The sequence below is a fragment of the Ambystoma mexicanum genome, chromosome 2p, assembly GCF_040938575.1.
Source record: "Ambystoma mexicanum isolate Mex_15411 chromosome 2p, UKY_AmexF1_1, whole genome shotgun sequence".
In the NCBI taxonomy this organism is placed as follows: Eukaryota; Metazoa; Chordata; class Amphibia; order Caudata; family Ambystomatidae; genus Ambystoma; species Ambystoma mexicanum.
The window spans coordinates 1,049,721,801-1,049,744,604 of NC_090923.1; the positions used below are offsets into that span (position 1 = coordinate 1,049,721,801).

A 22,804-nucleotide genomic window follows, 5' to 3' on the forward strand; every position below is an offset into this window, starting at 1 on the left:
CTTTGGTTAAAAGTTGGTTCTACACAGTTTGGTAGCGTGGCTGAACAGCCAGGCTCATCTCGAGAGGTCAATGTCAGCTGTAGAGGAGTTAGACAGATTCACAGTGACAAGTATTCAAATAAACACTTCCACACAAGCTTTCTTGAATAAACAATTATTAATTTATTTATCAGTCAGTTAGAATAAGCCTTTTTCAGAAGGGAGCAATATAAAAAGCAACACACAAATACACTTCAAAACTGTACACTCTTAGTTTCTAAATCAGTAAAGACCCTTTTGGGATGGCCCACAGACACAACCTTCACCCTCAGGTGACTTCAATAGCTAGGGTGCTGGGGACATTATTATCTTACTGGTTGCATTTAGAATACTGTTAGAAGTTGGTAAAAGGAAAAGGTCATTCGACCAAACAAGAGAGCACAAATATTCTTAAGCAGGCAAATACTTTTGGATCCCCTAAGCAGAGTCATTCAGTAGAATAGGCTAGGCCAAAGTCAATGGGCAAAAGTCTTATAAAGGATGAGGCACTCTTGGTAGGTAAGTAGAAAAGTCTTTGCACAATAGTTTAGAAGTCTTTGAATAAAAGAAGAATCAAATGTAGGTCCACAAGCTGATTAAACTTGTGAGTAGTAGAAGATGGAAGCAACTCTACAAGGAGAGGTAAGTTCTCAGACTTTACAGTACCTTTGTATTGAGGAAAAAGTGCAGCAGATAACCACTGTTCCTGTGCATCTCTGCAGATCTCACTGTTCCTGGGCCTCAGTCGTGGGGACAAGAGGGAAGACTTCTGGGGACTCCTGCTCTGCAATGGGACGGTCACTGCCCGTAACCGGCAATCTTTCTAACAAGTGGCACTTCGGTGTTTCAGCTCCACGGTACTAGCGCAAATAGCAACACCGTGGTTTCTGGCTGTCGAGATGGACTTTCCTTGGTTCTGGGGTCCCGTACTCTATTGATGGGGCTCAAGCTCGGTCAGCCCTGCTTTCTGGGAGTCCGGAGGATCTTCCTGGAGCTCTTCGCCAATTTAAAAGCAACGCACACAACCTGGTGTTCCTCTCCCTGGCGTTTCCGTTTCCAGCAGCAACTCTGTGGAAATGCAACCAGCTCCGCAAGAATGTCCAGGTTGCTTACTTTGGCGTTGATTGGTCCCACCAACTAAAGGGGAGAAGTCGTCCTTGCACGGGCTTCTCGGTCGATACGAATTTGGAGTTTCAACACAGCAGCAGGGCTGCACCGGGCAAACCAACGATCCAGGAGTTGCAGCAGGCGTCCTCTTCAAGTTCTTCTTTGGTTCCTTCGTCCAGTGGTCGACTCTGCCTTCCAAGCCAAAAGCCCCGCCTTTTATTCAGTTCTCTCCCATTCATTCCAGCCTAGCTGTCAGTCACCCAGCAGGGTGGCTGTCCTTACCGGACAGTCAGCCGGCCAATCATCAGAGTGCATTTGGGTCTCCTAGGAGATTAAGACCAGGGAGTTTTGGGCACCTCCCTCACTTCCTGCCCACCCCAGACACCGTGGAGCCAGAGGCGGCTTCACTCATGAATCCGTCCGAAAGCAAAACAAACAATGGGACCAAAGCTGGTTTAGCGAGCAGAGTAAATGTCAAGGAGGACCTTTCCAGAAAGAAATGGCAAAAAAAGAAGACCAGGGCCATTTTGGCAAAAATGGGAACCTTGGGTGCTTTACTGCAGCCCGCGGTAAATGCACACCACGGTAGTTAAAATGAAACCACTGCCACCAGCCACTCAGTGAGGAAAGTGTAACATAAAAAATGTTACATGAGAAGGTAGACAAAGGGGAAAGTAGGTAACACCAGGAAGAAAACCACTGTCTATTTACTTTTTTAACAAGCCAGCATGGAAGAAGAGCGGTCTCTAGCTAGGATGTCCTTGCAGTCCTGCAGCAGCGGAATATCGCCAAATTCTAGGACTGTAGGATCCAGGCAGTCGGGTTCAGAGAGGTTGTGTCGTGGTGTGGTGTAACACTGCACCTTTGCTCCTGGAGAGAAGATTGCACAGAGGAGGCAGCTTCATTGGCAGGCCAGACAACAGGGCAAGGAAGTCTGAGTTCCATAACTGTCTCTGCCAAACAGGGGCCACCTAGATCAGTTTGCCCAGATATTTTCTAAAGACAAAACACCCAAGCCTCCAGGTGGGTTTAGAGGTAAAAGCTTCAAGGAACTTCCCCTCCAAGTGGAATGTGAAAGCATCTCCCAAACTCTCTGGATGAGGAAACCTTCTGACAAGAGCTATGCACCTCATGTTGGCGTGGGTGTCGGAGAGGTCAATGTCTGGGGTGCCCCATCGAACATCTGGCAGAGTTGAGATTCCTGGAGCATGACAGGAACTGAACTCCCTGCTGAGGGAATCTGCATTACTGTTCTGGAAGGGAAAGATAAATATGCTGTGATCCAGTGCCCAGTGCCCAGTGCCACAGAGTTTGAACTTTCACATACAGCACAGGAGATCTGGTGCCCCCTTGCTTGCGGATATAAAACATCATGGTTTTGTCTTTGAATACACATACCACCTGTTGGCTGCTGAATTGTGGAAGGAAAGACTGGAGGGCCCTAAACAGTGCATGCAATTACAGTAGATTGATATGAAGAGTCTTCTCTGTGCGCCTAGAGGCCCCTGGCAGTTAGATATCCCTGTGTGCGTGCTCCCAGGGAGGCATCCATTTTGACTGTGACCTGATGTGGTGGAAGGCGAAATAGAACACCTTTGACCTGATGAGCCCAGACTGATCACCAGTGTAGAGCATCAATGAATTGCCTCATAAAAGGGATGTAGTCCACCCACAACCCAGAGGCCTGACGTCAGCCTGCATCGAGGAAATCCTGGAGCGGCTGCATGTGTAGCCTGCAATGTTGAAGCAGAAGAATGCTCAAAGACATTCCTAACAGGGACTTCAGGAGGCGGACTGACACCGTAGACATCTGGGAGAGTAACAGGACATTGGCAAGAAGGGCTTGCACCCTCTCCTTCGAGGAAGTAGCCATGCAAGAATGTATGGCAAGTTGAGCCCCCCAAATAGAATGCTAGTCGAGACAGGTTAGGATTTTTCAAAGTGCACAGGAAAGGAACAAGTTACTCACTTGTAACTGTTGTTCTCCAGCATGGGTCTGGCATGGATTCACATGCTCATGAATATTCCCCCGTCAGGCTGGGAATCCTCGATAAAGAGAATAAAAAATCAGTTTCTACTAGTAACCAATCACTGGTCTCTGGGTCATACTGCCCCCAGCCAATGACTGCCCTCTACCCAAGCCCCTCCTCTGGCAGCCATCTTCAGATTTGATAGCACGTAAAGTGTCAGTAGGACCAAGAGAAGAGCCGCAGAGGGGTAGGAGGGAGGGTTCGCATGTGAATCCATGCCAGACCCATGCTGGTGAACAACAGTTACAGGTAAGTAACTTGTTCCTTCTCCAGCATGGGGTCTGGCATAGATTCACATGCTCATGAATATAAGAATACATAGCAGTACACATGCACAACCACGGGAGGTGGCAAGGCTCAACATTAAGCAACTCTTACCTCCTCACCAGGCCCACCTTCAGGTGAACAGGTTGCGCAGCACTGCCTGGCCAACTCTGGACTCCTCCCTGTAATCCTGGTTGACGCAGTAGAATCTTGTGAAGGTGTGCGTCGACCTCCAAGTAGCAGCCCTGCAGATGTCCAGCAGGGGTACACCAGACACGAACGCCGTGGTAGCAGCAATCGCTCTGGTCGAATGGGCTCGGACAGCCGGGCAACGGTCTGTTTACCAACCGGTGACAGTGCATGATGCAGCCAGAGAGTCATCTGGAAATGGAAGCCTTCGAGAGGGCCTTCCCTTGTTTCATAGGGCCAAAGGTCAAACAGTTGTGATGTCTTCCGAAGGCTCTTCGTGCGGTCCACGTAGAACTTCAGTGCTCTAGCTACATCCAGCGAGTGCAAAGTCCTCTAAGCCGGTGACAAAGGCGACGGGAAGCTAACGGGTAACACCAAGGGCACGTTGAGATGGAAGTCCGACGGCACCTTGGGCATGAAGGAGGGGCACGTCCTCAGCACCACCCTCATCTCGTGGAAAGTCAGGTATGGAGGTTTACAGGAGAGGGCCTGGATCTCTCCCACACATCGTGTGGAGGTGATGGCCACAAGAAACGCTGTCTTCCACAACAGGAACTTCAACGGTGCTGAATGCAGCAGCGCGAATTGTGGCCACATGAGCCTGGTCAGCACCATGTTGAGCTCCCACGCCGGGGCCGGAGCCTTCACCGGCGGGAACGAGTGGAACAGTCCTTTCATGAACTCCTTCACCAGGCGATGGGACCATAGCGACGAGCGTCCCGGAGTTCTGGTGTAGCGGGAGATAGCTGCCAGATGGATCTTGATGGAGGCATGCGCCAGCCCCGCCTTGGCCAGCGATAGCAAGTACGGCAGTACTTCAGGGGCCGTAATCCGCGGAGGGTTAATCTTCTGTGCACGGCACCAGACAGAGAACCTCTTCCATTTGTGCCCATAGCACTCGAGAGTCGAGGACGCCCTGGCCTTTGCAAGCACCTCCTTGCAGTCCGTCGGGATATCGTACCCTCCGAACTCTAGTGCTGCAGGAGCCAGGCCTGCAGGTTGAGCGACCCCGGGTCGTGGTGGAGGATGGCGCCTCCTTCTCTGGCGAAAAGATCTGCGTCCGTCGGCAGTTTGACTGGGGGAAAGGCTGACATGTCCAGAAGGTCCAGGAACCAAATCTGCCTCGGCCAGGCTGGTGCGACGAGGATCATCCTGCACCGGGACCGTCTGAGTTGACCAATGAGTCGCAGCAGCAATGGCAACGGCGGGAATGCATACAGGAATAGGCCGTCCCAGGGGAATGAGAAGGCATCGCCCATTCTCCCCGGCTGGGGAAACCTGCTGGCGAACCTCCGGCACTTGGCGTTCATCCAAAGGCCTCTTGCGTGGAGATCTCCGGTGTGCGCTCCCCATCCCTCCAGGGAAGTGTCCGTCGTCGCAGTTTCCTGATGTGCAGATGTCTGGAAGTCCATGCCCGCCGCCAGATGCGCGCGGGTGCCCCACCACCAGATCGCTTGGCAGAAAGTCTAGTTGAGTGAGATCCTGTCTTCGAAACTGCCCGCCGCTTGCATCCACCTCCAACGGGCGTCGAGGAACACCTGCAGCGGTCGCATCCGCAGCCTGCATAGGCACACGAGATAGATGCACGACGACATTATGCCGAGTAGGGACTTGATGGACCTCACTCTGGCCACCTCCATGGTCGACATCCGTTGCACCTTGCCCAGGATGGCCCTCGTCCGTTCCTCCGACAGGGAGGCCAATCGCGCCACTGTGTCGAGTCTGGCTTCCAGGTACAGGGCGACTTGTGACAGTACCAAGCGGGATTTCGCGAAGTTGATCGAGAATCCCAGATCCGTGAGCAGTTGGTTGGTCTTTGCTGTGTGATCGATGGCAAGTTCCTTTGACTTTGCTCGGATGAGCCAGTCATCCAGGTAGGGGTACATGTGAATCCCCTGCAGGCGCAGCCGCGCCACCACTGGTGCCAGGCACTTGGTGAATACCCTGGGTGCCGACTTCAATCCGAAGGGGAGGGCTTTGAACTGGTAGTGGCACCCCTGGACCACAAATCATAGGAATTTGCGATGCCCCTTTAGAATGGGGATGTAGAAGTAGGCATCCTCCAAGTCCAGCGACAATAGGATATCGCCACCCTCCAGCTGTCCCAGCACGTGTTGGAGGGTGACCATCCAGAATTTCTGAGACTTTATGTACTTGTTTAGACGACAAAAATCCAGGATGGGTCGCCAACCACCGGTCTTCTTCCGGACGAGAAAGTACCGCGAGTACCCTCAGGAGCCCCAGAGCCTTTTTGGGACGAGTTCTATGGCTCCCTTTCCTTAGCATAGCTCGTACCTCCAGAAGAAGTTGTGAGTCGTGGTTTTCCTTCCTGGCCATGGGTGGTATACGGGGACACCACCTCTGAAATTCCAGGGTGTGCCTGCGGCCCAGGGCATCTAGCACCCAACTCCCACAGAGTGGACTCCCACACGCTGACGAATTTTGCCAGGTGGCCTCCCACCAGGGTGCTTGGGTGGGGGCCTGACGCCACAGCCGGTTCAGTCCTGCTTGGCCGCAGCCTTGCCGCCTTAGTGGCGACGAGATCCTCCCGTCTTGCAGTGTCCTCTGTAGGCTTCCTGCGAGAGGAGCGGGCCGCTTAGCGGTATGAGGACCCGCTGCCGAATCCTTTGGAGGCACCTTGCTTGCCTCCGGAGTTCCGAAAGGATGGCCGTCGTCGTTGAAGAACACCCAAGCCCTGAGCCGTCTCTGTGTCCGCCTTGATGGCCTGCAGTGACTCGTCCACTGTCTTGCCCAACAGGTTGTTCCCGTCGAAGGGCATGTCCAGAACCCTGGTCTGCACGTCCTGGTGGAAGTCTGTTGCCTTAATCCAGCCGCGCCAACGAAGGCAAACGCTGTTGCCCATCTGGCAAAAGCCGGTGTCAGCGATGACCGTGGCTACCGTAATGGCGTGGTCCGAAGCCACCTCGCCTTCCTGTAGGATTTCCAGGGCCTCAGCCCTCTTGTCGTCCGGGAGGAAGTCCAGCAGGGGAGCGATCTTAAACCACAGCTCCCTTTCTTTGCGTACCACAATTGCGAGGGCGTTGGCCGCTTCAACAGTCGTCACCGCCAACGAGATGACCCGTCGTCCCATGGCGTCCAGTTTCTTCCCCTCGCCATCTGGTGGGGAAGTTGAAGCCGTCGCCCCCCCCCCCTCGCTTTCTTCTTGGCTGCCGCAGAGACGACCGAATCTGGGGACGGCTGTGCCCTAAGGCAAATGGGGGCGGAGTATGGGACCCGGTACTACTTCTCATACCGGTCCCTCTTAGCAGGAACCGTGGACAGGTTGTTCAGGAGCACCAGCCCGTCGTCCCAGATGTCGTCCAGTAATGGAACTTCGAGGACAGTCTTCCTCTTGGCCGCTCGCCGTTGGTAGAGGAAACCTTCCTTCTTCTGCTCTTCGGGGCAGAACTGGAAGAGCTCAGATGCCCTGGCGATCATGGCGTGGAAGGAGCCAATTTCGTCGGGAGGGGAGGCCCGAGCGGGTGGCAATGTAAGGTCCATTCCGTCGTCACCACCGTCATCTGTCCCCGTCGTCCCCGTCTCATGCCTCGGAAGTGGGGAAGGAGGTGAAGGCTGGAAAGGAGGAGGGGGATGAGTTCTCCTCCGCTTGCTTGGTGGGCTTCCCGACGGTCCAGGCTCCGCTGGATCGTCCGCTGGGGGTAAGGGCAATCTTGTCCTTATCTCCATACACAAGACCTGAATAGCCATCAAGATTGCTCCTGAGTTGTCTTGTGGCATAGGCACCGGTTATGGAGTAGGATCCCCCATCCCCTCCACGGCCTGCGGTTCCTCGTCAGCACTGCCGTCGCTTTCTTAGTCCGCCTCGTCGGGATCCCTCCCGTAGGACCGGACCTCCTCGAACTTCTTGTTCAGGATCTTTGCGACGCCAGTCAGCTCCTCTTCAGAGGTGGTATTGTGTTCGTAATGGCCACCGCCCCCGCCCCTCTTTCTCCTCCCAGGGTTTCACGGGGGTCTTATCGATGGGCTGAAAAGAGGATTCCCTCCGCGGTGGCAGGGGAAACTGTAGGCCCAGAGGTCATCTCCACTGGGGTAGCCTCTGCAGCCTTCGCCAGGGCCGCCACGACTCCCTCGATCGAGGCCTTAGCCGGGTGAATCAGGGCCTTCGCGACTTTGGGCGCGTCTGAGTCCTTCACCTTGGGGGGAGGGGGGGGGGGGGGGGAGGGTTCACCGCCTCGCTCCCTCTCGGCTGTCTCCGTCGGGATCGACCGGGACTTCTCCCGAAGCTTACCCGGGTTCTCTGATTCTCTCTTCCCCGAGCCAGAGCGTTGGCTCGTGGTTGATGGCATCGGTGATAATGCGCCGTGCCTGGCAGCCGAGAAGCCCGACCGATCGGCACTCCCAGTGCCCACAGACTCGCAGTGCTTTGCCTTTTGTTGGGCCCCCGTCGCCGGAGTGCCCTCAAAAGGTCTTAGAAGACTGCTCAGACTTCTTCTTACCTGCCGCTGGGCTTCCCTTCCAGCCAGTTGGTGAGTCGAGTTCGACGGTCCCTCATTGTCCGTTCTGACAGGTTCTTACAAAATGCACAGTCCTTTTCCACGTGTGATTTGTCGTTGTGAAGGCAGCAGAGGCACCTAGAGTGCTCATCCTCAAAGACGTTCTGTAGCCCGCATCCAGGGCAGCTCCTGAACAGCTTGGGTCCAAACAGGCGTCATGCTTCCTTTTTCCTGGGCCATGACCACGCAGGGTAGGCCTCAAAGATCTTCTGGAATCCTCCGAGAAGTAGAAACTTGGCGAAAAGATGCCCCTGAGGGGCATATAAAGTTCCGAAAATGGGTCCCCGTTGATTGGAAGTAGAATCAGTGGAGCTTGAGGCTCGACTGACCGAAATTATAAGAGTAAACTCTTCGAAAAAACACAAAAAGCAGTAAAAGCTCGAGAGCTAAAGCACGAGGACTCCCAACACTTGAACGTGCGGTAAAAATCTGAAGATGGCTGCCAGAGGAGGGGCTTAGGTAGAGGGCAGTCATTGGCTGGGGGCAGTATGACCCAGAGACCAGTGATTGGTTACTAGTAGAAAGACAGTTTAGAAACAAAACTGAAACTGATTTTTTTCTTTACCAAGGATTCCCAGCCTGACGACTGGGAATATTCATGAGCATGTGAATCCATGCCAGACCCCATGCTGGAGAACTGTAGAGACTCTAGGCATTGGATAGTCTTTGCAGTATGGCGGGTCACTAGGGGGCAGAGACTACGGCCGCACCAGCCAGTCGTCTAGGTATGGATAGACGTGTGCCCATGATCGACGAAAGTGGACCACCACTGTGGCAAGGCATTTGGTGAAAACCTTTGGGGCTGACCGAAGGCCGAAAAGCAGCGCCTTCAACTGGAAATGGCGACCTGCCACTGTGAAGCGCAGGAGCGAAAGTGTGTATGATGAATAGGGATGTGAAAATACGCATTCTCCAAGTTCAAGGCTGCCAGAAAATCCCCTTATTGAAGCCGAGACAAGACATGTTGTAGAATCACTATGGTAAAGGTTGGGGCCTTGAAGAATTTGTTGAGCACAGAGGTCTAGGATGGGTCTCCAAGCTCCAGACTTCTTGTGACTTTAAAGTACCTGGAGTAGAGTGCCTATCTCCGCTTATCTAATGGGACGCATTCAATGGCTCCCTTCGCTAGGAGCGGTTGTACTTTCTGTAGTAGCAGGGGTACTTGCTTTTCTATATTTAGCAAGGGAGGAATTGTGGATGGTTTTACAAATTCCAGGGACCCTGCTGGATGAGGGACAACACCCATCCTTCTGTTGTGATGGTTTTCCACTGGATCGACGAATTGGGAGAGCCTCCCACCCACTAGGGCGTCAAAGTGTCTGGACTGGTCTCAAGACTGTTCAGGTCTGTTTAGTTGCTGGCAGGCTCCTGGTGTGCAAGGTGCCACAGCAGCGCTGGTTTCCCCGGTAAGACTGGGACTTAGATTTGTAGGTGTCCGGAGCAGAGTATGCCTGGGTTCGGTATGATGGGTACTGGTGAGAGGGCCGCTAGTCTCTTAATGTTGGAGAGAAACGAGACTTTCCAGCTCAAAAGGAGTGGTGGCATTGTTGCATCATGTTCAGGGAACATGCCTGGTTCTGTGTCTGCCTTGATGGTTTGCAAGGTCTCTTCTACCTTCCTGCCAAACAAATCCACATTAAAGGGCATGTCCACTACCTTTGTTTGCACTTCCGGCTGGAAGTTGCTGGCCTTAAGCCATCCTTGCTTGCATAAGAAAGCACCATTGCCGAGCTGTCAGAAGTCGGTGTCTGCAATGTCGCCGGAGACTGAAATAGCATGGCGCAAAGCAGGGAGAAAGACTCTTTTATCCTCACAGAAGAATTTGAGAATGGGACCCAACTTGAACCAAAGTTCTGTCATATGTTTAGAGGATGGCCACAGCATTGGCTGCCTTGATGGTGGTGGTGGCGGCGGCTGTTATTATATGCTTGCCAAAATCGCCCAGATGCTTGCCTTCTTTAACAGGGGGAACAGCACTTGCGTGTAGTAGCTGAAAACACTGAATCAGGACTGGGTTGTGATCTGAGGCACTTAGATGCAGAGTCTGGAACCTGGTATTTCTTGTCGAACCTCTCCATCTTTGGGGGGCAGGTCCTAGTGAATGGACCATTTTCCCATATGTCCCCCAGCACTGGAATTGTGACCACAGACTTACTCAGCATCTCATCCCGCTCGTAGAGGAAATCCTCCTCCTTTTGTTCCTCGGGAACCAGGCCAAACATCTTAGTAGCCCTTGAGATTAGGGTGAGAAAGGACAATTTCGTCCAGGGGAGAGTCCCGGAGAGGAACATCCTCCAGTTCACCATCATCTGATACTAGGTCGAACTCATCCGTGCCTGTGCGTAGAATTATCTCCCTGGGAAACCTCTTCCGATTCAGTGTCCTTAAGATTATGTATAGGGGCAGGTGTTAGCTGTTCTCTGAGGACGAGGAGGTGCATCCCACGATATACATGGCTCTTGCCATGGAGCGGATGGGCAGGTAGCCTCTGCTGCAGCAAGGACTTCAGTGTGGTTAAAATGTCCAATGAGATGTCTCAAGTAGGCTGTCCTGGTGAACTGCCAGCTGGAGTGGGAGGAAGCAGTCCCACAAAGCCGGTACCAAACTGTGGGAGTGCTGGGTATGGTTCACTGAGGACCAGTGTGCACAATCTCCAACTGCACAATGTCCGTTTCCCCCCTCAGAGAAAAACCATAGTGGGTCTCTGGGTCTGTAACCTGGAGAGTATGCTTAGGAGAGATAGCCAACCAGCTTGGTGTAGCTGGGTTTACCCCTAAGGCCAGTGGAAACTGGCGCGGAAGTCTGGGTAGAGCAGCCAGGGAGGAACAAGCTTGGGTGGCGATAGTCGTCGAGGGCCTGCTTTGTATGGCATGAAATCTTGCCCATCAATGGCGTTGTGGGTGACTTTGTCTTATGTCCCGTTATTGTGGTCGTAGTCCTAAATGCGCCGACAACGACGTGCCCCGACTCACTGAATCGTCGACCAAGACTGGGTGGCTTGACTCGATGACGACCTGCCTTGGGCCATTGGCAGAGGCGCAGATGATGACGAAGGCCTGACTGGTTTGCTCATCGACACGGTCAACGAAGAGTTGTTTTTAGACGCTGAAGCAGCCATCTGAGCTGGTGCTGAAGTCGACTTCCGAGGCCACTTTGGCAGTGGGCAATTGGCCCCGCTTTGCCTTCTTATTCCGAGGTGTCCACCAGCGATCTTGACCTCTTGAAAGAGGAAGCATGCTGCACTGATCTGCTGTGCCTGACGGAAGCATGACTCCGGACTGAAGCAAAGTCAGAGGCCCCTGTGTCATCGAGCCAAGCCACTAACCTGCGGTAGCAGTCTCAGAGTCTTGCCGAGAATGACTGACATTGAGCAGTCCGGATGTGTGCTGGATACAGGCAGTAGAGGCAGTCTTCGTGGAGGTCTTCAACGGAGATATTGTTGAGGCCACAGGTGGCACAGGCTTTAAAAGGACTCAGTTTGGTGTCCGACACGGATGGGCGAGTGCCTCACACTTGAAAACAATAATCCGCTTTGACTTAAAGGCCACGGAAACCAGACCGACCCCAAATGACACTGGAGACAAGGATTCAGGAAAATCGTTGTGAAGATGAAAAAAAGAATTGGATAATATAGACAAGAACAGAGGAATTGAGATTTCTGAGGACTCAACACAACGTGTGGTAAAGAAAATCAGAAGATGGCCTACAGGGGTGGAGCTAAGGGAGCCTATTGCATTTGCTGTGGGCAATACGACCCAAAATGACTAGTAGAGCACTAAAGTGCCTTTTTTGTCTAAATATTATTAGTTTTCCAACTTTAACATTGTATTTCATAGCAAACTTTCCAACAATAATGGCAACAATGTCAACATCCCCCTCAATAAACTTAAAATGTCCCACCTCGGAACCCTTCTACCTCACCCGTCCCAAGCCCATCTCCCACCCTCTTTTCAATGATCCCGCAGGTCCTCCCCCCTTCTCTTCGCACACCCTTTTCCTCCCCCGTTCTTCCTTCCGTCGGTCCCCGGGAGTACTCCTTAGCCCAGTTCCAACCACTTGAACCATATCTTTTGGAATTTCCGAGGGCACCACGTATCCTCAGATCGTTTTCTCCATCTCTGCAAATCTGTCCATCTCTTCCACCCATTGATGGAAAAACTGGGCTTGCAGCTGTTCCCCCATACCATTGCAAGTCTCTTTTTCCCTAACACAAAGGCTGTTCTCAATATAGATTTACTTTTATCCTGTATCCCAGGTCCCCCCCACACATTAAGCATCAGCAGTTTTGGATCTACAGGATCCTTCTTAGATTATCCTTTGCATTTTTCTTTTGATTTTTCCACAAAATATTTGAGCGACCGAGCATTTCCTTATGTGGTAGAAGGACCCCTTTGCGACGCTACATTTCAGGCAATTCGGATGCTCTGCACTCCCCATACATCACAAGCTTTTTCTGCTTCAGTAGGCTCTGTGCAATACTTTAAACTGGATTAGTCGGTATCTGGTTGCAATACTCACTTCTCTTGGTGATCCCATAGCTTCCACCCACTCTTCCTCCTCCATGTTTCCCAAATCCCTTTCCCAGATGGCCCTCAGCCTCTCTATAGGTTTGGCCATAAAACTAGTAAGCGTCCCATATAATTTGGAGATAACTTTTCCCATGATCTCTCCGTCCAATAAATGTACTTCTAGCGGTGACCTCACCTGTAAGGCCCATGCGTCTCTCCCCTCCCTTGCCAACGCATGCTGTAGTCTGATATATGTGTATCTGTCCCCGTCTGTTAACCCGTGTTTGTCCTTCAATCCTTGGAACAATATCAACTGTTCCTGTTCAGATGTCAGAAACACTCTTAATGCCCTTTTCCTGCCATCTCTTCTGGCCCCCTAACTTCCTGATTTCGGGTAAATCTATGTTGTCCCATAGGGGTGCTTCCAATGTCACCTTCCCTTGCTATCCTATGGCCTTCAGGGCAGCCCTCCTAACTGCTAGTACATTTCCCCCTGTTCTAAGAAATCTAGGTCTCGTCCTGCTCCCATTTATCACCTGCAGTGAGTAGGGTTGTGGGGGGAGGAGGTCCCCTATCATATTGGCCACTTCCCTTGCTATTTGTGGTTTCTTCATCCCTCTGAATAACCATTTGTTAATTATCAACAATTCAGCAGCCCAATAATAATGTAGCGCATTTGGGGTGCCTGATCCGCCCTCCCACACTGACCTGCATAGCATGGACAACGCTATTCTTGGTGTCTTGCCGCCCATATAATTTCTCTTTGTATTCCCTTGATGGCCTTACATTTCTCGTTAGGTATTCTCACCTGGGCATTTTGTAGCACGTATAAAAGCCTTAGCAGAACCATCATTTTAAACAGGTTGGACCTGCCCACCCACGGTAGAGGTAGCGTTTTCCAGTACTTTGCATCTTGTTGCAGCCTATTTATGACTGGATCTAAAATTCTTAAATACCTTAAATACCTTGAATACCTTGATGGGTCTGGGCCCACTTTGACACCCAAATATTTCATATATGAATGAGCTATCCTCAGTGGGCATCCTTCACGGATCACCTACGCTCCCCCCTTGATCGGCAAGAGGGTTGATTTGTCGCAATTTATCTTGAGAATGCGGACTTCACGAAATTCCCAGAATCTCGATTGCCCTGGGTCCTGTCCACTTAGGGTCTCCCATATATAACAATACATCGTCTGCATATAGAGAGAAGCTTTCTTCTCCCACCCCTCTGGACCTTCCAATAATACCCTGCAATACACAATCTGCCCTGATGTGCGTGGCCAGTGGTTCCATTGCCAACAAAAAAAGCAACTGTGACAGGCGGCAGCCCTGCCTCGTCCCCCTCCGAAGTGAGAAACTCCCTGGGGTGCACCCATTTACCTTGAATCGCGCCTATGGATCTCTGTATAGCAGCTTCACCCATGATGCATATCTCGGCCCAAAAGCAAATTTTTCCATTGCTGCCCACAAGTATTCCCAGCCCACCGAATCAAACACTTTTACAGCGTTAATGGACATGACTGCCAACGGACCCTCCCCATCTGAAGCTGCCTGTTGTACAGAGTGTAGTCTGCATAGGTTTATTCTTGTCGCTCTCCCTGGGACAAATCCACATTGATCGGGATGGATCAGGTCAGTCATCACAGGTAGTAATTTCTTAGTCAGAAACTTTCCTAAGATCTGAGTCGATCCATTTATTAGGGAGATAGGTTGATAAGCACTGCAGATATCCTTCTGTCTCCCTGCCTTGTGAATCACCACCACTGTGGTCTGACGTAGATCCATTGGTAGCCTCCCCACCTGCAGACTTTCCTGAAAATTGCACTCATTACCTCCATCAGTTTTTCCCCCACTATTTTCGAGAATTCCGAGGGGAAACCATTAGGTCCCGGGGCCTTGACTGACTGTAGTTCAACTGCCGCTGCCAGGATTTGCTCCACTGTGGGGTCCTCCGCCAACTTTCCCATCTGTCCTGGTGTTAACTGGCAGGTAGGACTCCCTTAAATATTGTCTGCTACTTTCCCTTTCAGCGCATTCCCCATACAACCTAGAGTAGTAATTTGCAAAGGTTTCAGCGATCCCTTCTTCCACCATAACCCCTGCCCCTAGCACTCTAAACCCAGCGTGCTTCCTCGTCCCTCTTATCCAACCACGCTAGTAGCCTCCCACAATTATCCCCCATGTTAAAGATTCTCACCTCATCCAGTGCCAGCGACACCAACTGACTAAAGGTCCTAGCAAGCTCTCTCCCATTTTCTACAGTCTTCGACCGTTCCACCATTTTCCAAATGTGTCGTGCTCTCCCTCCTTTTTCCTAGACATTCTCTGACCAAGCTCATCACTTTCCCCCTAATCACCGCCTTATACGCCTCCCTTAAGGTGGAGCTTTTCTCCACAGTGTCTTGGTTGATTCTGCAAGACTCCTTCGATGCTGTTTTTAGGGAAACAAAAAATTCCTCTTTTTTAAGGTAAAAAGCATTGTGGCGCCACCCTCCTCCCTCCCCTAATCTGTAGCTCTAGACGGGAGTGATCAGATATCGCCCTCGGGAGAAGCTGTGCAGCAGTCACTCTATTCATCAGGTCGTTTGGGAGGAACGCATAGTCAATCCGTGACGTGCCAAGTGTGCGTGTGAATAGAAAGAGAACCCATCTCCTCCAGATGTATATCTCTCCAGGCGTCTGAGCCCTGTGGCCTCCATGAAGGCTTTTAATTTAGTGTGGGGTTTTGGTCCTTGTCCCCCCTGTGGGGTGATCGGTTTTCTTCTGGCCGAACCGTATCATTAAAGTCCCCCACAACCTCCGCCACTAAATGTCCCCCTGTGTTGAGCCAACCACTTTTGAACCAAATTCAATGCGTCTCCCTGTAATCCAGGGGGAGCGTACATTGAAATACAGTTTTAACTGTATAAACAGAGGATTCCCAGCATGACAATGGGGAATATTCCTACAGCATATGAATCTGTAAAAGACCCAAATGATGGAGAAGTGTTATAGACCCCGAGCCCTAAAACTGACTAGACACCGCATTTCGAATAACCAAACTACCAGGACAGCTTTCAAGACACTAACTATGGAAGACCTCACTGCCACCCTAGCATACCCTCAAAGCCACATTGTATGCAGACGACATCCTCCCTGCCTCCGTACTAAAGACTCTTACGAATGAAGCACTCCTCCATTACATGACACTAACAGCTCCCCAACTCAAGGTACCTTCCCTTTGACCCTCAAGACTGGACAAAGCCTCCCGCTTCTCAAGAAAGAAATACTGAAGCCTGACAACCTCAGCAACTACTGCCCATCTTATTTTATTGCTTATACAGCAAACCTAGCTCAAGAGCAGCTGCGCGGTTTGCAGCAGGATTGTGCCAGAATTGGGCTTGGCATTTTATACAGTAAAGCAGTACTGTTGGTGAAGGAAGAAAGTGATCTTTATTCGTCCAGCTGGTATTGTTGAAAGAAAAGTTTAGTGTTTTGCGTAACTGGAGAATAGTGGGGGCATTTCGAGCCTCGACCGGGATTAGAGTACCGGATGTCGGGCGTGGCGAAAAACTGCTGGAGAGTCTTCTGTGTGCTAGCTTTGACTGCAACCTTTTGTAGGTTTTGCTACATGAGGTGCAGCAGTATCCAGGTGTGGAGTTTAGCTGCCAAGAATGTTGGTGTTCTGTGTGAGACCGCTCTTTAGGTGATGCATGCAGTTTTGAAAATGATTCAGGTGAGGAGGGGGGAGCCAGTGAAGCGTGTGCAGTGGTGAGAGATAGTCGAATTTGCAGGCACCTGTTAGGAAGATGTATCATTTGTATGCTTACTCCCCTCTACTAGCGAGACCCACAGCACTTTTTGCTGGACTTCTGGCCCTTTTTCTTTAAATACCGAATGAGTGGAGCCTGCTTCCACTCATTCATTCTTGTGGGCTCTGTCTTTTGGAACTCTATTCTTTGTATTCTACCTGTACTATGGAGTCTGTCTGCTCCATAGCTCTTAAAGGCATCTGTGTTTCTTACTACTGCAGAACACAGCTCCTTATGGGCAGTGTTGCTGGGGACCCTTAGGGCCCTCCTTTAAGACTGTTTCTATATCTTCAAGTAACTAAGATTCTTAAGGATAGAGAGATACTTAGTATCTCTACCAAAACTCTATAGTCTGAGAGATTGGCACACACCACCTTCAGTGGAGTGCCAAAAGGGATACCTAGTATACCCACTGTCTATGCCTTTGACTTTTTAGTCACATGGACAATCTCCTAGTTATGGCTGGTGGCAGTGGATGTGTTCTACAAACTATTGTGTAATTTCTATACTGCAGGCTATGTCCAGCACCAACTTGGGGCCTACCTTCTTTTTTCACTATTACTAGCGTGGCTGCCCTCCTACCATTCTGGGAGGGGGAGGTCAGTGCGTGTGTTTTGCCTTTGGCAGGAACCCTTGGGTATCCCTGTCTAGTCTCCAGAGTGTCTGGGCAGGCAGAAAGTGGGGGAGGAGTCTTCCACCCCCCTGTCCTTTGTCTGCCAGAGTGCCTGAATAGGACCAGCTTCCACAGGGGGTCTGGCTGTCCCGATTGGACAGCCACACATCCCCTTCTGTAAAATGCTGATAGAGATTGCAGAGGAGTGTGTGCTGGAACCCTATAAAAGGTGAGGCTTCTGGAGTGAAAAGCAAGTCGACCAATGGAAGCTGAAGTAACCGAAGAAGACAACCAGAGATGCCTGAAGGTCCTTTGCAACACCGTGAAGCGACCACTGCTGTCCTGACCCAGTTTTCTATGCGGCAGAAGAGCTCCAAAGAGGACAAGTCCTTCCCTTTGGCTGGTGGGAACAACCAGTCCCAAGACGAACTTTTAATTGAACCATCTCCCGAGGTGCTAGGAGTTTCCAGAGCTGCGGAACCCCAATACCAGGAGACCTGCTTCCCATTTCGAGTGCATCATTGTGAAAGGCTGAATAGGTCCAAATGTTTGCTGAACCCATAAGGGCACTCCAGAGATCCCATCCAACTCACCCAGACCCCCTCACCAGAGTGCGGGACTGCAAGAAGCAAAGAAGATTGACCGGAGGATCTGTGTCCTTTGTTGGTGCTGCAGAAAAGGTGCCAAAACCACACAGTGAACCAAGAAGTTGCTGAAAGTCGTGCTACAGGTCCTCCCTCGAGATTGCTTCTGAGATCCCACCCATTATCCTGCCTTCAGTCATCCAGACCAAAGAATCTGGAGGTCGGGTGCAGAACTGTAACATTGCGGACCATCCAGCAAAAACCTTTTATTCAAACCCAAGGTACTGTGGGGGGAAAGGTATTACTTACCTGATTCCAAGAAGTTGCTCCAGAGCGTTGGAGTGCACCCAGAGGTGTCCTGGATCACCCCTCTTAACTCTGACTCAAGCTGCTGCTTGCATCCCTTTATCGAGTCCGTTTGCAGGTCTCCGTTGTTAGTTAACTTTCTCCTAACACTGGAGACTGGATGAAATCCTCTGGAACTATTCTGCTGCTGTCAAGACTTTGAGCCCTCTCTGAACTACCTGTAGCTAGGGTTGCGTTATTGGACTTAAGACTTGCTGTGCGAAGAAACCCTCTCTAGAATCGTGAACCAAACTAATGTTACACTAACTAAACATTTTCTTCCCTTACGTAAGTTTACTATATGTAAATGCATAGGAAATGCATTACTGTATAAACTGTAAGAAACTGCAGGTGCGTGTAATAACCAATAATATTATAACGTTGGCTTTTCCCTTTCCAACGTAACTACAAATGTAACTGCGAACACGAAAGTGAAAGAGTCCTTTGAAGTCTATGCTCAAGTAGTCCGAAGTGCTCTACTGTAAACGTCTAAAGTATTTAAAGTGATTCTGGTGTGTATATATAATAAATATATAATTTTATATAAACTAAGTGTACGTTTTCTCTGGTGTGCATGTCTAACCAAGGTTCAGTGCACTTACCTACAGATCACATCTTCCTCTTAAGATACGCATGACTGCTCTGCCACTCTACCAATGTCCTGAGTTAGTACAGACTGATACTAAGAATTGGAGATCTACAAACCACTGGGATAGCTCTTACTACCAGTAGGACTTTAGGAAAACTCCCCTAACACCTGCAATGAGGCGGGCTGCACCGTGATGTGATGCTTTGAGGGGGCGGGGGCAGGTGAGCAGGTGGAAGCTAAGTAAGGAGAGCATTTCCGCCCATCGATGTGGGAGATTACAAGGGCTTGGAACACCATAGAGAATGCTTTTGAGGAATGAAGGGTTTGATTTGAGGGTGGATTCGTAGTCATGCAGTTTGTGCCTTTTTTACTATGTGCTTTTGGAAGGAAAGACTACTGTCAAAAATGAAGCCCAGGAATTTGGTGGAGTTTGATAGTTGGGGGGGTTAATCCTTCCAGGCACGTGTCTTGCAGCCATTGTTGCGCAAGTTATTTTTTGGTGAGAAGACTGATGAGGAAAAATTCTGTCTTGGCCGAGTTCAGTTTAAAATAAGCGTTTGACATTCATGTCCTAGGATCTTCTCTTTCTGGGTAAGATCCTTGAGAAAGCAGTAGCCACGCAACTAGTCCAACACATCGAAGCCAATAAACTCTCTTCAGTCCTACCAATCTGGTTTAGACAGATGCAGAACCGAAACAGCTACCATCAAGGTGATCGATGATGTCCTAAAAATGCTCAATGATGGCCATCCTTGCCTCCTGGTTCTTCTCGACATCTCAGCAGCATTTGACATAGTAGACCTGTAGACAACCCATATACATTGTCGCATGGGGATCAACAAGATTGTCCTCAGCCAGTTCAAATCATACCTTGCTAATCGCAACAGTTCACACAAAAGGATTTCTCCAGATCACCAACTCTATCCATCACTGGTGAAGTCCTGCAAGGATCCATCTTGTCCCATGTGATTGTCAATCTTTGCATGGAACCGCTCAAAACCCTCCTCTCTCCAAAACATGCACATCCACCAATACGCTGATGACACACAGAGCTACCTCAAGATATCCTCCATCAAAGCCATACGCAGGCTAAAGGCCTGCCTCACATTGATCAAATTCTGGATTGCCAGAAACTCAACCTATCCAAGACTGAATTCCTACTGCTGATCAACAACACTGAACACCCTAACATCCTGACATGGCTCTCTGCTATGAACCTTGGGGGCTGAGGGCGGGCTTCACACCCCAGCTAGCCACCTGACTGATGGTGACGTGTCAATAGGCACCTCACCATCAAACATCACATAGCAAGGAAGACCCTAACGGCTTGGTGTCAACTTTCTCTCCTGCTGAAAATCAAACCCTTCATCCCACAAAACAACTCAGATTTGCTGTGCAATCCTTGGTCCTCAAACAGCTGGATGGTGACAATGCCCTTTTGGAAGGCCAGCAAGTACCCTGTTAGACACCCCCCCCCTGAGGTGTCCTGCATGCCCCAACCCTCCCCTCAAACTGCACTGGCACCCGCTGCAAGCATGTATCATCTTCAAATTCCGTAGCATCATCTATAAGACTGTCACCATGAAGTCCCCAAGCTACCGCACTGAGAAACTCAGCATTTCCCGAGCCCCACGAAGGACATGTGCAGGCTTAAAATCCACTGGTGCAGGAGGACGAAAAGAACCAGAAGACTGGCATTCTCTTTCTATGCCGCAAGAATCTGAAACCTTCTCCCCATCAACACCTGACTCGCTCCATCGCTACTCAAGCTCAGGAAAGAGCTCAAAACTTTCCTCTTCAAGGAATGGCTCCTCCCTAACTTCACACATCATCCACACCCGACCCTACCTAAAAGTCTGATCTGCTCCCCACCGTTTCCTCCCCTGGATGCTTGTAGATTCCCCTGCTGCCAACTGCCTGCCCTCCCCAGTTAGCTCCCAGCTCCTATTTTCTCTGCTTCCCTTGCTATTTTCTTCCCCTGTGATTGAGAAGTGCTCTGTTGCTTCCCAAAGCTAGGTCTGCACTCAATAATATGTTATTTACGATTGTGTTTGAGGATTAGGGATGTCAAATTTCAAACATACACAATCCAAAATTGTAATATGTGATCCCAGCCGAGCGAGTAGCACAAGCTCAAAGATTAGAAACAAAGAAGAACACAGAGTGCATATGAAGCAAGCCATCCCCAATCAGTCCAAAGGGATAGCACACCAAACAAACTAAGGTAGTCTTGGGTCCACTTACCTTCAGCCAAAACTCCTCATAAAGTGCACAGGCAATGACACAGCGCTCAAACAGCACAATCGTGCGAGAGTGGGAGCCACAGGAGATCTCAAAGTCCAGATAGTTGCGCCAGTTGATCAGCTGGGCCCGCTCTAAAGGCTTCACGTGGAAATATGGACGCTTGATCTGCAGGAAAAAAGAAAAACAATTTATTTTTAAATAGTGGCAGAATGATTATTTGCGGCACTTGTGAGGCAAACTGCAAGCAAGTCTGATCAGCATCAACAGAAACATTTACAAAGCCAATAATCAATAATGATTCAATAATTTGGAGAGTTTTGAATCTGCAAAGTTAGAAAAAAGATAAAACAACTGTAATTGGGTTTTGATCATTAGTTCTGTAAAACAGCACTTGCAGGATTCTGTGTGTCACAAACTAAGGAAGGGAACAGAATATAAATGGGGACAGTACTGGAGGGCCCTGTGGGCTTCACTGAGCGACATAGTTCCATTCCGAAAGCAAAGCCCTCTAAGGAGTCATCACCCCCATGGACATCAGCACAAAGCTTCGTAAAGAAGCCCTTTTAAATTTCCTGTCCAGACAGCAGATGGTAGAAACACCTCACACTAACATCGATTATCTTGATTGGATATTGAAATTCAAACTTAACTCTACATTATGGATAGCTTCATCATGTTCCAACTATTGGGAAATTGCAGCAAGTCCGTAAGGACCCAAGAACATCTCCTTGAATTACCAAACAAGCAAAAAATAAGCAATGACAAAAGCAACAGTTTTGGACATTGGTTAGTGTTAAGAAAGACTTTCTTTTTGCAGCTTTTCCTCCATTGATGTGTTGGGGAGAACTCTCAGAAATGTGCCAATTCCTCTCCACCTTAGAGACCCCAGCAGGTTTGCTGAACTCTAGGACATTTTCATTTTTAACCTGGAGAGAGAGACATTTTTCCCCAGTCTCAGGTATTTTTCTTTGATTTGAACACTATTTCCATGGGTTTTGGAGTCTGACAAACTCCCTAGGCATCATCTTTTTACATTGTGACACACAGCACCTTTAGTGCAGTGGCACAGGGAAGTCTTTCAGATTTCCCAAAGGTTTAAATACCTTCTCTTGGTTAAAGTACTGTTTCGAAGAGCAGTAAACTGAAATGGACTTTACTTACCTTTTGTAGACCCAGCACGCACTATCCTACATAGAGTGCTGGAGGGGTTACTCATTATCCTTTTTTGTCTATTTTCTCATGTAACATTTTTATGTTACCCTTTCTACAATTAATGGCTGGTGGCAGGGGTTTACTTTTAACTACCATTGGGAGTCTTTACCGTGGGCTGCGTTTGCCCCAGTCTTCTTTTTACGCCATTTCTTGTTGGAAATGTCCTTCGTGATATTTACTGTGCGCGCCAAACCAGATTTGGTCCCTTTGTACGTTTTGTCTTTGGTGGGGTTCACTGGTGAAGCCTGCCTCCGACTCCAGCGTGTCTGGCAGGGCAGAAAGCGAGGGAGGTTTCCGAAACTCCCTGTACTTAGTCTCCTTGGTTACAGGAATGCCCCCAAAGGTGATTGGCCGGCTGGCTGTCCTCGACGAACAGCCACCCTGCTGTGCGAGTGACAACGAGGCTGAGAATGAATGGGAGAGACTTGCATAAAAAGCTACGTCTTTTGCAAGGAAGGCATAGTCCACCACTGGACGAAGGAATCTGAAGAACCTGGAAGAGACGCTTGCTGCAACTCCTGGACCGTTTGTTTGCCCGATGAAGTCCTGGTGCAGTGAATAGAGAAGCCCTGCAAAGGACGACTTCTCCCCTTGGGTTGGTGGGACCAATCGACCCCAAGACGAAATCGATTGGAAACCATCTCTCAGCTGGCTGTACTTCCATTGCTGCTGGAGGAACCGATGCCAGGATACAGGAACACCAGAATCGATTGCATTGTTTTTATACCGGACCTGAGCTCCAGGAAGATCCTCCGGACTCCCTCGAAGCAGAGCTGACAAGTCTGAGCCACCTC

The 22,804-nt window shown here is 50.0% G+C and overlaps 1 protein-coding gene across 4 annotated transcripts in view; it reads right to left on the minus strand.

Annotated features, from left to right (window-relative positions):
* LOC138567092 (uncharacterized) overlaps positions 1 to 22,804 on the minus strand; it is a 611,926-nt gene that overhangs the window by 357,946 nt on the left and 231,176 nt on the right. For all 4 annotated transcript variants that reach the window (XM_069644960.1, XM_069644963.1, XM_069644962.1 and 1 more), the window contains one exon: positions 20,799 to 20,963. In XM_069644960.1, the coding sequence (XP_069501061.1) occupies positions 20,799 to 20,963 (165 nt within the window). The remainder of the gene's footprint in view (positions 1 to 20,798; positions 20,964 to 22,804) is intronic.